The sequence below is a fragment of the Rhipicephalus sanguineus genome, chromosome 3, assembly GCF_013339695.2.
Source record: "Rhipicephalus sanguineus isolate Rsan-2018 chromosome 3, BIME_Rsan_1.4, whole genome shotgun sequence".
NCBI classification, from domain to species: domain Eukaryota; kingdom Metazoa; phylum Arthropoda; class Arachnida; order Ixodida; family Ixodidae; genus Rhipicephalus; species Rhipicephalus sanguineus.
This window is the reverse complement of record NC_051178.1, coordinates 230,737,575-230,749,899: the sequence shown is the minus strand read 5'-3', so window position 1 is coordinate 230,749,899 and position 12,325 is coordinate 230,737,575. Positions and strand designations below refer to the sequence as shown.

Below are 12,325 nucleotides of genomic sequence, written 5' to 3'. Positions count from 1 at the left end.
GGCACGTATATGCGCAGTGCGGTCAAACCGGATGCGCGCGCCTGTCAATGGTGATAACTGGACGGCGTGCACTATACCATGTGAAGGCTTGCCGCTGTTCGGGTTTCATTTGACGAGCACTGTACCTCCTGCTTTGTGGCTTCAAGCGTTCCAAGTGATCCATGTGTTGTGCGTCACCTGTTATGCTCATGCAAGGGCACTTGATCACAGTGTGTATGTGTGTGTTTGCCTTGGGAGTGTCTGTGCAGCAAGGTTTCCTTGTGCCTGCGTTGCTGCTGACCATGTACATAGTATATTGATTGGTGCAGCGCATATTTTCCTGTGCCAGTGCACTGATGGCAATGCTTCTTCAGATTCTACAGGTGGCATACGCTTGAAGTGGTCTCGCACAAGATGAAGGCAGCGAATGCCTGTGCAGCACATTTTGATTATTGCCTGTTGAAAGTGTGCGGTGTGCTTTACAACGGCATTGCATCACATGTACTGCCAACCAAATAGTTGATTATGTCAACGGCAACAGGATTGTCAGCGATTATTCGTACTCGCCCATTTGTCAGTGGCCGCTATCGTTTCTTTATGCATTTCCAATGCTTATTTGTACAGGCATTGTGCCCAAGTCTTAACCATTGGTTGACCAGCCTTTGCAAGCAAACATGAGGCAGATGTTTTGCAGTACAACATGGCATCGGCCACTGGAAGTTGAGGGGGCCAGTTCATGCAGCAAGAAGTGATGGCACGGCAGTGCATTTTATTCTGTTCACTCAGTGATGTTATTGCCTGTTGCCATATTTCTAACGAAAAGGTTGATATGGGATAGGTTGTCCGAAATAAATAATTCATGCAGAGCTATAGTTGTAGCTGTTTCCTTTATTCTGTGTGGTTGGTCACGGGGACGAGATGCATAGGCTTGTAGTTTAAGTATATACCTCTGTTTAAGAGGGTGGCAGATTCAGTGTGTTGGCAGAGCATGATGTTTAGGTGCTTTAGTGCAGCTCAGATTGATTAAAAGAAAATCAAGCTGTAGAAAACAAGAAGGTGAGCACTCACCTTGTTGTCTTTTGCTGCTTGTCTCCTTCTTTCTGTTTACTTTCACTCAATCTGAGTTGTGCTAAAATGCCTAATCTGTTTATAGGTATCTATTAATTCCATACCACGGGGAAAGTGGCTGTTTTTAGTGCGTTACACTGGATCTTTTTTGTTAAAGGAACTACTGCACCTTATATTTTATATAATACATAAAACGAAAAGCAGAATGAACTTTTCACGCATACAAGTTTCATTAACGAGATGTAGTATGTTATGCGAGTGATATAAATTGCCAAATTCAAGATTGCAGGACAAAATTGAACGGTAAAGACGCGCATCTACAGTAAAACCTCGGTGATACGATCACAGCTCATACGAATTTCGGGGTGATACGAATTTTTCGTTGGTCCAGGCCAAGGCCCATTGGCATGCCACGTAATGGAGTGCGGTTGTTGCGAACCGATTTTCACCTAGCGACGTTTGATATGAATGTATGCCAACGCCCAGGCACGAATAGGTGCTGTCCGCGCTGTCGCGGAAGACGCGCCAAGCACGTGGGAGTGCGGGAACGAAAGTAACAAAGCACTTTTGTTACTTTCGCTGCAGTACTCCGCTGTCATGCAAGAAGCATACTAAAATTTGGAAGGGGCTACTGCTGTCGCGGGTCACAACGCACCTGGTTCATTAATTAAATACGCGCGTACGGGCCGTATATTTACGAGTGCTGGTATATTGCCGACATCTAAACACTTAACTGACAATCATTCAGGGTTCTTCCTGACGTTGCTGCGGCCCTTAAGAGCAATAAATGAAAATGTGCGCCACCTTTCTTTTGTCGCATACTAATTTTCCATGCTTTCTGGTGATACGAATGTCGGATGATACGAATATTTTTGGTGGTCCCGTGAGATTCGTATCACCGAGGTTTCACTGTACTCACTAAGAAAAAAATACAAGAGAAATTATGAAATATACATAGTTTTCACGTGACGTCACAGGGAAGGTTCTCTGCGCTGGTACCTCAACATGGCGGCCACCGTGACTTTATCTCATGAGAGCGTGTCAATGCAGGGGAGGACAACCAGTCGTTCGGTTTGCGCGTTCTTTTGTGCTCTCCCTGCTTTCTTCTGTTCGCCAGCCGTGCCAAGAGGGAACACAAAGAAACGCAAGGGTTTCGGTATGTAAGATGCTTGGGGGCACTGGCACTAATGCGATGGCGAGTCGTCACCGTTTCTTCCTTTGGTCGTTCGAGTAAGCGTTTACGCAGTATCTCAACCAGCTGGTACCCAAGATGTCGATCACAGTGACGTCAATGAGAACTATGTATACAAAATGTACTGCAGTCTAATAGGCGCCATCTCTGAAAAATTCAAAATTTTTCTTTGAGCAGGACTTCACGAACAAAAATTTTCCTAGAAGCGTGTCTTTACAAACTCCGTGCAACATTGTCTCGCAATCTTGAATTTGGCAATTTATAATGCTCGCATAACGTATATATCTTGTTAATGAAACTGCATGAAAAGTTAATTCATTCTGCTTTTTGTTTATGTATTACATAAAATATTAGGTGCAGTAGTTCCTTCAGTAAAAAAGATCAACGGTAACATACAAAAAACACCCATTTTCCCTATGGCGCGGAAAGAGTTCAGGTAGACGTCGCGTATGAGTGGGAAGGTGTGTGCTGCCATGAGACGTTATGTCCACTGATATAAGGTAACTGGCAGCCAGCACCCTTCTAAACTTCTTGTGATCATTGCTGTGTGTTCTTACACACATTTTTGCAGAGAGTCCTCCAGGATAAGATCACAGAGCTGAAGGGTCTCTGTGAAAAAGAGCAGCAGCTACTGGAGAGCTGGCGTGAGAGAGGCATTCATGTGCCATCAGTTGTGACCTGCAATGGTACTCAGCAGCCAAGGGACTCGAGCAGCCATTCATCCTGGCAGCGTGAAGATGATGCTCTGACATCAGCCACTCGCATCCTGTCTTCGTCTCTGTGGAACAGACACAGCTTCAAGATCTCTTCCATGCGCTCTGACCGCAGTTTCAATCAGCTGGCGCCTACTGTTATAGAAGGGTATGTAAATGGTGCCTCTTGCTGCTTGCTTGTAGGGATGCTAGAGGCAAATTTAAAGCCCAGTTAGGCGATTTGATATGGGTTCAAAATTTCTGGGCGTGTGTTCTCAATGTTCTCATGACCATTGGCTTCGGGCAATACTAGTCTGAGGACCTTTGTAGCTGCTACAGTAATACCTCGTTAACTCGAAGTAGTAAAAACCAGAAAAAATTTCGAGATAAGCAGATTTTCGAGATAAGCAAAGTTGGGCAAATTCCATTGAGAAGTTCAGTTCTATCTAGAAACGTTATTCCTACTGACCAGTTTCTTAACAGGAGCGCCAAACTGGCTCTTTGTAAAGGTTTTGAAGAAAAATAATGACATACCAGCGCTATTAACCAGCTGTGTTTTTCGGCACTGCCTTTTTATTTAGTGCGGAGAGACCGACTAAGGCTGGTCTGCCTCTCAGTAACACTTGCACCTAGCAAAGCTTTCTCGAGTTGTTTAACACATCGCATGTGCCGATCATCCGCGCCGCTGCACTCAAATTTATTTCGCATCAAGCGAAGCATGTTTCTTGTTTCGGTGGATGTCGTCGCCCCTCGAGTAGCTGCGTCAACGCTGCCGCGATCACTGTGCGTGACGCCACGTTGTTTGGTTTAAGAAAATGGTCAAACCAGCCGATGTTGCCGGCTAGGTCAGTTTAGCCCACCGCTAAGTCCAGAGAATTGGCCTTATCTGTCGATGTGACTGGAAGGGGCTCCTCTCGCACGATGCCACACATTCAGTGCTGTTTTGACGTCCGGAAACTTCGAGCCTCGAATCCGTTTCTTTGATTAGGGCTACCTTTCTTTGCAGCATCAGTGACTTGCTTTGCTTTGGTGGCGTTATCCTCACCACATCGCACGGCCGACGAAAAAATCCGCGCGACGTGCCTTGCGTAAATGAAATGCTGAAATCGCATCTCAGACGGTAAACAAAACATGTACAACCCGAGCTATTTTGCAGGGCCTGCTTATGCGCACGTCTATAGCGTCACATGACGTGACACAGGGTTGCTCGACAAAGTTGGTATGCCGCTAGGTTCCGACATTACTTTCGGGAACAGTGTCCACTGCGTTGTAAACGCGGCAGCCTTGCGCGAACCTTGTGAACCGTATGACATTTTGCCGCTAGTATTTTGTGAAACGGTTCTGCGGCAAAGTTTCGGTTTCATTATCAGTCGAGATTTCGAGATAACCGAAAGTGGGTACGGAAATACTTCGAGATAAAGGGCAATAAATACATTGCACCTATGGGAAATTGTTCGGTACCGCGGAAAACTTCGACTTAGCCGATTTTTCGAGATATGCGAGTTCGAGTTAACGAGGTATTACTGTATATTCGGGGACAACTTTCTGTGCCAATGAAGGGAAAGCTACAGGAGCGGAGCTAACTGCTCTGTGTTACTGCGCCAAAGTAGTCCCCGACGAACTTGTTTCAGTTTCAGTTTCGGCGTGACAGATCAACCAAGGAGCATGTGCTCCTTGGTTGATTGCGTTGAACCATGATTACCGAGCGTGCAGGCATATTGGCGTTTCGTTCCCTACACTTAATTTGTCTGTGTCGTCCAGAAATGACGTGAATATTTTCAGCGCTGCAGTTTTTAGGGAATGCACTGATATGTAAACTCATCTAGAGCTGAAAACTGACGCGTGTAGCGTGCTTAGATAGCGTGGGCGCGCTATACCGAGGAGCAGCTCGCACATCCTGCAGCGCGAAATTGTTCGGTACCGCGGAAAACTTCGACTTAGCCGATTTTTCGAGATATGCGAGTTCGAGTTAACGAGGTATTACTGTATATTCGGGGACAACTTTCTGTGCCAATGAAGGGAAAGCTACAGGAGCGGAGCTAACTGCTCTGTGTTACTGCGCCAAAGTAGTCCCCGACGAACTTGTTTCAGTTTCAGTTTCGGCGTGACAGATCAACCAAGGAGCATGTGCTCCTTGGTTGATTGCGTTGAACCATGATTACCGAGCGTGCAGGCATATTGGCGTTTCGTTCCCTACACTTAATTTGTCTGTGTCGTCCAGAAATGACGTGAATATTTTCAGCGCTGCAGTTTTTAGGGAATGCACTGATATGTAAACTCATCTAGAGCTGAAAACTGACGCGTGTAGCGTGCTTAGATAGCGTGGGCGCGCTATACCGAGGAGCAGCTCGCACATCCTGCAGCGCGAAATATTTCCTGCTGTTCATATCTTCGCATGTGCTCCTTGGTTGATTGCGTTGAACCATGATTACCGAGCGTGCAGGCATATTGGCGTTTCGTTCCCTACACTTAATTTGTCTGTGTCGTCCAGAAATGACGTGAATATTTTCAGCGCTGCAGTTTTTAGGGAATGCACTGATACGTAAACTCATCTAGAGCTGAAAACTGACGCGTGTAGCGTGCTTAGATAGCGTGGGCGCGCTATACCGAGGAGCAGCTCGCACATCCTGCAGCGCGAAGTGAAATTCAGTTTGGATCGTGTTGAGTTGTGCCGGCATCAAAAGGCATCGGTGGCCCACTGCCCACAAGCTCCGCGGCTCGGCAAACGTATAGCGGCGACCTCGCGCCGCTGCAGAACCCACGAATCCTGTGCTCAATCCCAACTGCTGCCCGTTTCCATCTCCTTCATTAAAACCGTACGGGCATGCGGTCATTTCTCACGATACTGCATGGCGCTGGTTATGTACGTCTCAGGATAGTAATCGTATGTTGCACTTGTTAGGTTACTTACTTAGAACAGGAAGGAGTGTAAACCCCTGCACGTCTGTAAAATGTCATGCTTTCTGAACGTCTACACAGTTAGTGCTGGTTCTGAAGTTCAAAAATGAATGGTCACCTACCATTTCGCCAGCAATAATTGGTTCCTGACATCGTAAAGCACGTTTCATTAGCTAACTTTGTCCAACGCCAAGATTCTGAGCCATACTCAGTCTGATGATTACACCATCCCTCTTCCCTCTACATTACAATTTGGATTTTCATGGCTGTAGCCGGTATTTACACACGCTATTCCTGAACCAGACAGGGAACCCCTTGAACACACAGGGCTACCACAGCCTGTTGCAGACAGTTCTAAATCTGGACACGGCAAGTATTTGTCAGGAGGAATAAATTGTGCTACGTGAAAATTGCAGCAGCTAAAACAAGGTGTTTTGTTATATATTTCCTGCATAATCAGGTGGGTAAAATCTAAAAGTCACTCAAGTAGTAATGCACACACACACACACACACCATTCACATAGGAAAATACTGTGTCCCCTTCTTTCAACCCAACTTCTATCAAAGCCAGACAGCCGTGTATTTTCAACGAAACATTTATGACTCCGTGAGCACTTATATGAAGTACCTGACTACAATCTACAGTAAAAACTTCATGAGGACACGCACATTACTGCGCGTATTCCCTTAAGACCTCGTCATTTGGCCCTGTAAAAACACACTTGAAAAAGTATTTGTGCCCAACGTGCCCATTTACTTAAGCAATTAACATGTGCAATCGAAGAGACAAACAAAACATGAGCAAGTGGGTACCGTATTTATTCAAATCTAAGCCTATGTTTTTTTTTTTTTTCGAGAAAATGATGTGCGAAAGTGGAAAGTCAGCTTAGATTCGAGTATAGATTCGAATACAATGATTAAGTTTTTTTTTTCTGGCTTTGCAAATTTTGGGAGTCTGCTTAGAATTGGGGCTGGGCCTAGATTCGAGTAAATACGGTACTACAGTCGACTCCCGTTAATACGAAGTTCACGGGAACCGCAAAAAACTTCGAATTAAACGAACTTCCAATTAAGCAGAAATCACAAAAAATGGCATCTTTATTAGGTTCAAAGCCGGCACTTCTTTACGAAAAGTAGTCAGTCATCTTCATCTGCTTCTGTCTGCCGAATCTAGCTGCGGAAAGCAAGTTTTGCAAGGAGTAGACGTGCCCAAGTGCTTCTTCAGCGTTGTTTTCCAAGGCAAAAAACCGCTGCGCAAGAGCAAGGCCCGCAGCTACATCGGCGCAGCCTTCGGTTGTGTCTCGCCTTCAATGTCGTCGTCGTCGTCGTCGCTTTGATGAACGCTTTCATGGGGCCGAACAATCTGCACAATCTCGCTGTCCGTCAGTGCACCGCACGTTTCGACTGTGCTGTCCACGGCGACGTAATCTTCAAAACTGCCGTCACCGAGAACGGCGCCAAAACTGCCGTCGTCGAGCTCACTTCGCACTTCCACCGGCGGACAAGGAGAGTCCTCTCCCGAAGAATTTGCCACGAAACCACAAGCCCTGAAGCAGTTGGCGATGGTCTCATCTTTCACGCGGCCCCATGCTCGCGCTAGCATGTGGATGGCACTAATTAAACTCACCTCGTATTGCGAGGACTTGTCCATGCACAGAATCATGCGCTCGACGAGATGCTGCCTGTACAGGACCTTTACATTTTTGATTATGCCCTGGTCCATGGGCTGCAACACAGACGTTGTGTTTGCGGGCAAGTATGCAAGATGGATGGCACTCAAGGCTGGTACACGTCCATGTGGGCACTGCACTGGTCCACAAGGAACAAAACCTTGCGGTTTGATGACGCGAACTTCCGATCCAGTTTGCTTATCCAGTCCCTGAAAATGTCGGACGTCATCCACGCCTTTCTGTTTGAAGCATAGTCAACAGGAAGAGTCTTGACGCCTTTAAAGCACCTAGGCTTAGCGGCCTTCCCGATCACAAGAAGGCGACATCGTTCAGTGCCAGTCATGTTTGCAGCGATCATTACAGACACCCTTTCCTTACTTCGTTTACCGCCAGCACAGTCGTCGTCTTTAAACGTCAGAGTCTTGTCTGGTAGCAGCCGATAAAAAAGCGCAGTCTCGTCTGCGTTAAAGATGTCTTCCGGCTGATACTCATTGAGGTACTCACGAAGCTTCTCCGTTTTCCATGCCGCACATGTTTCCTGGTTGACTGATGCCTTCTCTCCACACACGCTCTTGTAAACCAGGTCATGACGCTGTTTGAAGCGCGTCAGCCATCCATCCGAAGAAGCGAAGTCGTTGATCTCCAACATTGATGCAAGCGATAAGGCCTTCGCTGCAACGACCTCGCCACTGAGAGGAAGTTTGTTGTTGCGTGCCTCTCTTATCCAAATCAGCAGCGCCTTCTCCAACTCCGGGTGGGCGCCGGTGCGCATTCGCTTCCGTGACATTTTAAACTTGTCATTTGCAAAAGCATCCATTATCGAACGCTTATTTTTAATGAAATTAGAAAGCGTATTAGGCTTAATGCCGTACTTCCGTGCAGTGTCTTGCTTGGCGGCGCCTCCCTTCTCCACTTCTTTCAAAACTTCGACTTTCGTCGCCAGATCGAGCGTTCGGTACGAGCCGCGTGTTGCCATTATCCAACGTCGCGACCAGCCGAACACGGTGAAATACCTGCGATGCGCAGCTGACACAGTCAACGAAAGACAAGGAGAGAGAGAGACTGGGACGGGTCGACACGCCGGTGACGCCGGCGCTGACTGAACAATCTTGCCGCTTCATGCACTGTAGCGCTGCGCACAGCGGCGATGGCGCGATGGCGACAACAGTGCGCTGCAGACAGCTACGATGGTGACAACAGTGCAGTAGCTGTTCTGGCGCTTGAAAAATGGCGCATTTTATTGAAAATAACGGTTGCCTCGAGGCTCTAAATTGAAAAATAACTTCTAATTAACCGATATTATGGGCTTTCAAGTTCGAATTATCGAGCATTTTTTTCTATAGGGTTGCATGCAAAACTGACGGGACCACTTCTTGACTTCTAATTAACCGAAAATTCCAATTAAGCGACTTCGAATTATCGGGAGTCGACTGTAATTATTATCCACGTACGTAGTGTAACTGATAGTGGTATTTTTTTTTGCCAGATGAGTGAAACAGTTACAAATGATGAGACAATGCATTTCTGGAAGTCACTTCCATCTCGCAGCTTTTGAGCTATAATTCATCCAGTCTTGTCAGTTCATCCACCTGTAACAGCTATTTGTAAAGGCTCTTTACAGTCTCTTGGGTTGTAATAAAAATTTTGCTACCATTTCTTTCGGGTGAAACAAGATATGTGATGCATCACTCAGCACTGCTTGTACTTCATGCATAAAACTGCAGCTGAGGAGTGCAAGTGCCACCCACAACTGACAATCAAGACTAATTCACAGGCTGACAACAAACATACTAAATGATTGCTTGGTGCTGCATGCATCCAGAATCACGTAAGCGGATAGTGCACATCGTCACTTGTTAGTAGTCGCCGTTTGTGGTGTCTTGACTTTCTTCCTGTGTCCTTGTTTGCACGCCCTGTTTTTTAGAATGACAGAGCATACTTCCAAGCTGTTGGCCATCAAAAAGGAATACATAGCATCTCACAAACAATCAGCATCACATGAGCCAGCGCACACTGCGTTCACCAGAGTTCCTCTATACCACTCAATTCACTGACATTACTGTCACTGCAGCTTCTGGAGTCAGATCCCAGAGTAATTATGATTCTGTCGAGCGTGCTTTCGATTGCACCATCCTGCTCCCTGGCCTCTTCTTCAAGACGCCCCACATGAGTGCAGTCGCGCGCCCAGTTTTCTGGAGTCACAAGGGCAATGGCTTCGTCCAGAAGTTCTTCGACTCCAAAGAGTGAACGACCTGTTGTTCACTGCAATATACCCCTTGACCTGGCTCCATACCATTTCAATAGGATTTGATTCACAGCGGCAAGGAGGAAGCCGAACAATGTCATGACCAGCAACCTTGGTCAGGGCATCAATCAGGTATCCAGAAAAACGGTGCTTGTTTCGGTTAACCAGATGAATGAGCTCGGGCTCCAACTGGTCATTAGACCACGGGATGTTTTTTTGAGTCAACCAAGACTGAATCTCAGCCTTGCGCAACGACGTCGAGGGCAACTTTTTGAGCTGAACACTATGGTATGGAGCATTGTCCATGACAATTACGCTCCGTGGCTCAATAATTGGTAAAAGTTGTTCTTTGAACCATCTCTCAAAGCGTGGGCCATCCATTTCATTGCGATAGTCACTGCTAACACTCTTTTTCGCCCGGAAAACGAGAGATGCCCCATCCACGAAGCCGTTTTCGCTTCCAGCATGGAGGACAATGAGCCGACCACCTTTGCCGCTCGGTGCGCTAAGCCCAGTTGTGAGACCCTTGCGGAAGGCGTCCTCATGTGACGACACAGCGGCGTCCTCCCACACCTTTTCCTTGGTGTGCCCAGCATTCACCCAAGTCTCGTCAAGACAGTATATAGCCCTGCGAAAGCAAGGGAAAAATGTGCCAGGTTTCTGTTTTTAACGAGAGGGCTCAATTGAGACAGAAGAAATTTATGGTGTGCATCTAATATCATTCTACTGGGCAGGCAGATATTTGCAGTTTTTGGGTGGTACTGGAAAATCCAAAAAAAAAAATGTTCGTGGAAGTTATCGACTCACATGAATAACAAAATAAATACCTTCATTCAGAGCTATCCATACTTCCTTAGAACACGTCGATACGTACTCGTGCCTTCGCTTGCTTAACCAGAATAACGGGCAAAATACAAATAAGAGCCACAGATGCAGATGCAAGCCATAAAAAAAAAGTACAAATCAAGATGAACGGCAACATGTATGAGGACGGGTGAATTAAAAATTAAATATTTAGTGGTACGAGAACTTTCATCGTTATTTCCTCTTCCTATTCTTTCAACTCTGAATTTTTGCATGCGGCATTTGTGTTTTAATTGACATCGTCGGCATTTATATCCGTGTCCAACAAATCAAAGCAGTAACTGTACGTACCGTTTCTCCTTTCGCATTTCTCGAATGGTCCGCAGATATTTCTGCTGCCACACGATGATGTCGTCCCTTTGCAGCAGTGCACAGTGACGTTTTCGCTTCCGAAATGCAAATCCAATGTCATTCAGAAGCCTGCGCATTGTTCTGACACTCAGCTGCTTCGGTAGCCCCATGTCGGTGTCGCCGATTACCTCACTGAGGATCTTTTCTGCCACCTTGTTGCGAATGTAGTACTGATGTACTTTCCAGCGAAGAGCAGACAGGGTAAAACTATCGTACTGGTACTCTCTTGTCTTTCCAGTAACTTTTGCTGGTGATTCAGCCGCGAAACGAAGCCTTTTACGCTTCGGGGACTTCAGGGTACCCTTTAAAGCATCCGCCTTGAGCCGTGCGACAGTACGCTCGCACACGCTGGTAAGCTGGCTAACCGAACGGAAGTGGCGGAGAGTCCCGGTTGCGTCAGTCTCACTTGGGCGTACAGGTTGCAGACTACTTGCTTGGTTTGTTTTGACAGCTTTTGGTACTCAAGCTTCTTGAATATCCTGTGCGGCGAGCCAATTGGCGAGCAACCGGAGGAAGAAGGCACAGGCGACGCGGAGGCCATTTTTTAAAGACGATAGTCTTTCTTGGGGAACTTAAACGCAGAAATTTTGGTCTGTCTTTCTGTCTGTCTGTCTTTCTGTTTGTCGGCACGTCCCTCGATACAGCCACTCGGCCAAAGTTGAACCACTTGCCCAAGGGCCAGCCATCGTAAACGGCTGACTAGGTTCATACTTGTGTACATTGTTGATCAAAAAGCAAACATTACGCATATCTGAGGCGCAACATCACTAGGTAAGTATTAGGTGGTGTGTTCCTTTAATAGAAAATACATAGATACGTAATTCTAGAGACCCTAGTTTCTTAAGCTGCGCTGAAAACGCGACTGCGCCGAAACTTGGCTTCCTCCGTGCCCTCTGCACGAGCTCATTGTTGTGTTTCGGTTTCGGTTCAGTATTGCACTGTACGAGTGCCATGGGGCGCCGCTCTGGCATTCCTGCTTTACCCAGGCGACGTGAATATAAAAGAGTGTGTGGAGAGTACTTGTTGAGTGCGGACGTTTCTTCTGCTTCGGCGCTTCGCGCCAAACCGCATGTTCGGGCTGGCTGGCGTCCCCGCCTGTCGCGTTGGTCACCGCCAGTCTTCGCCTGCTGCTGCGCCGGGACTACCAGCCCGCAACACAGCATTCACGTTTCCCGACGTATTGCCAGATGGCGTTCATATCTCACGCAGCGCCTCTTCTATCGTCTTTAGACGACATTTGCAGTGAAGCACGCAGATACGCGGCCAATTTTTTTCTGAAGGATGATGGTGAAGGAAGAGAGCCAATGCGACGCCAGTGGGGAATGCGGTAACTATAAAAAAAACGAAAAATCTAAAATATAACAC

General features: G+C 46.8%; 2 protein-coding genes across 2 annotated transcripts in view; one reads left to right on the top strand and one right to left on the bottom strand.

Annotated features, from left to right (window-relative positions):
* LOC119386375 (zeta-sarcoglycan-like) overlaps positions 1 to 12,325 on the bottom strand; it is a gene marked incomplete at its 5' end in the record, with an annotated part of 259,967 nt that overhangs the window by 150,846 nt on the left and 96,796 nt on the right. The gene's annotated exons all lie outside the window — the stretch shown is intronic.
* LOC119388373 (uncharacterized) overlaps positions 1 to 12,325 on the top strand; it is a 37,187-nt gene that overhangs the window by 16,678 nt on the left and 8,184 nt on the right. Inside the window, exon 5 of the mRNA XM_037656075.2 lies at positions 2,811 to 3,100. Coding sequence (XP_037512003.1) covers positions 2,811 to 3,100 — 290 coding nt within the window. The remainder of the gene's footprint in view (positions 1 to 2,810; positions 3,101 to 12,325) is intronic.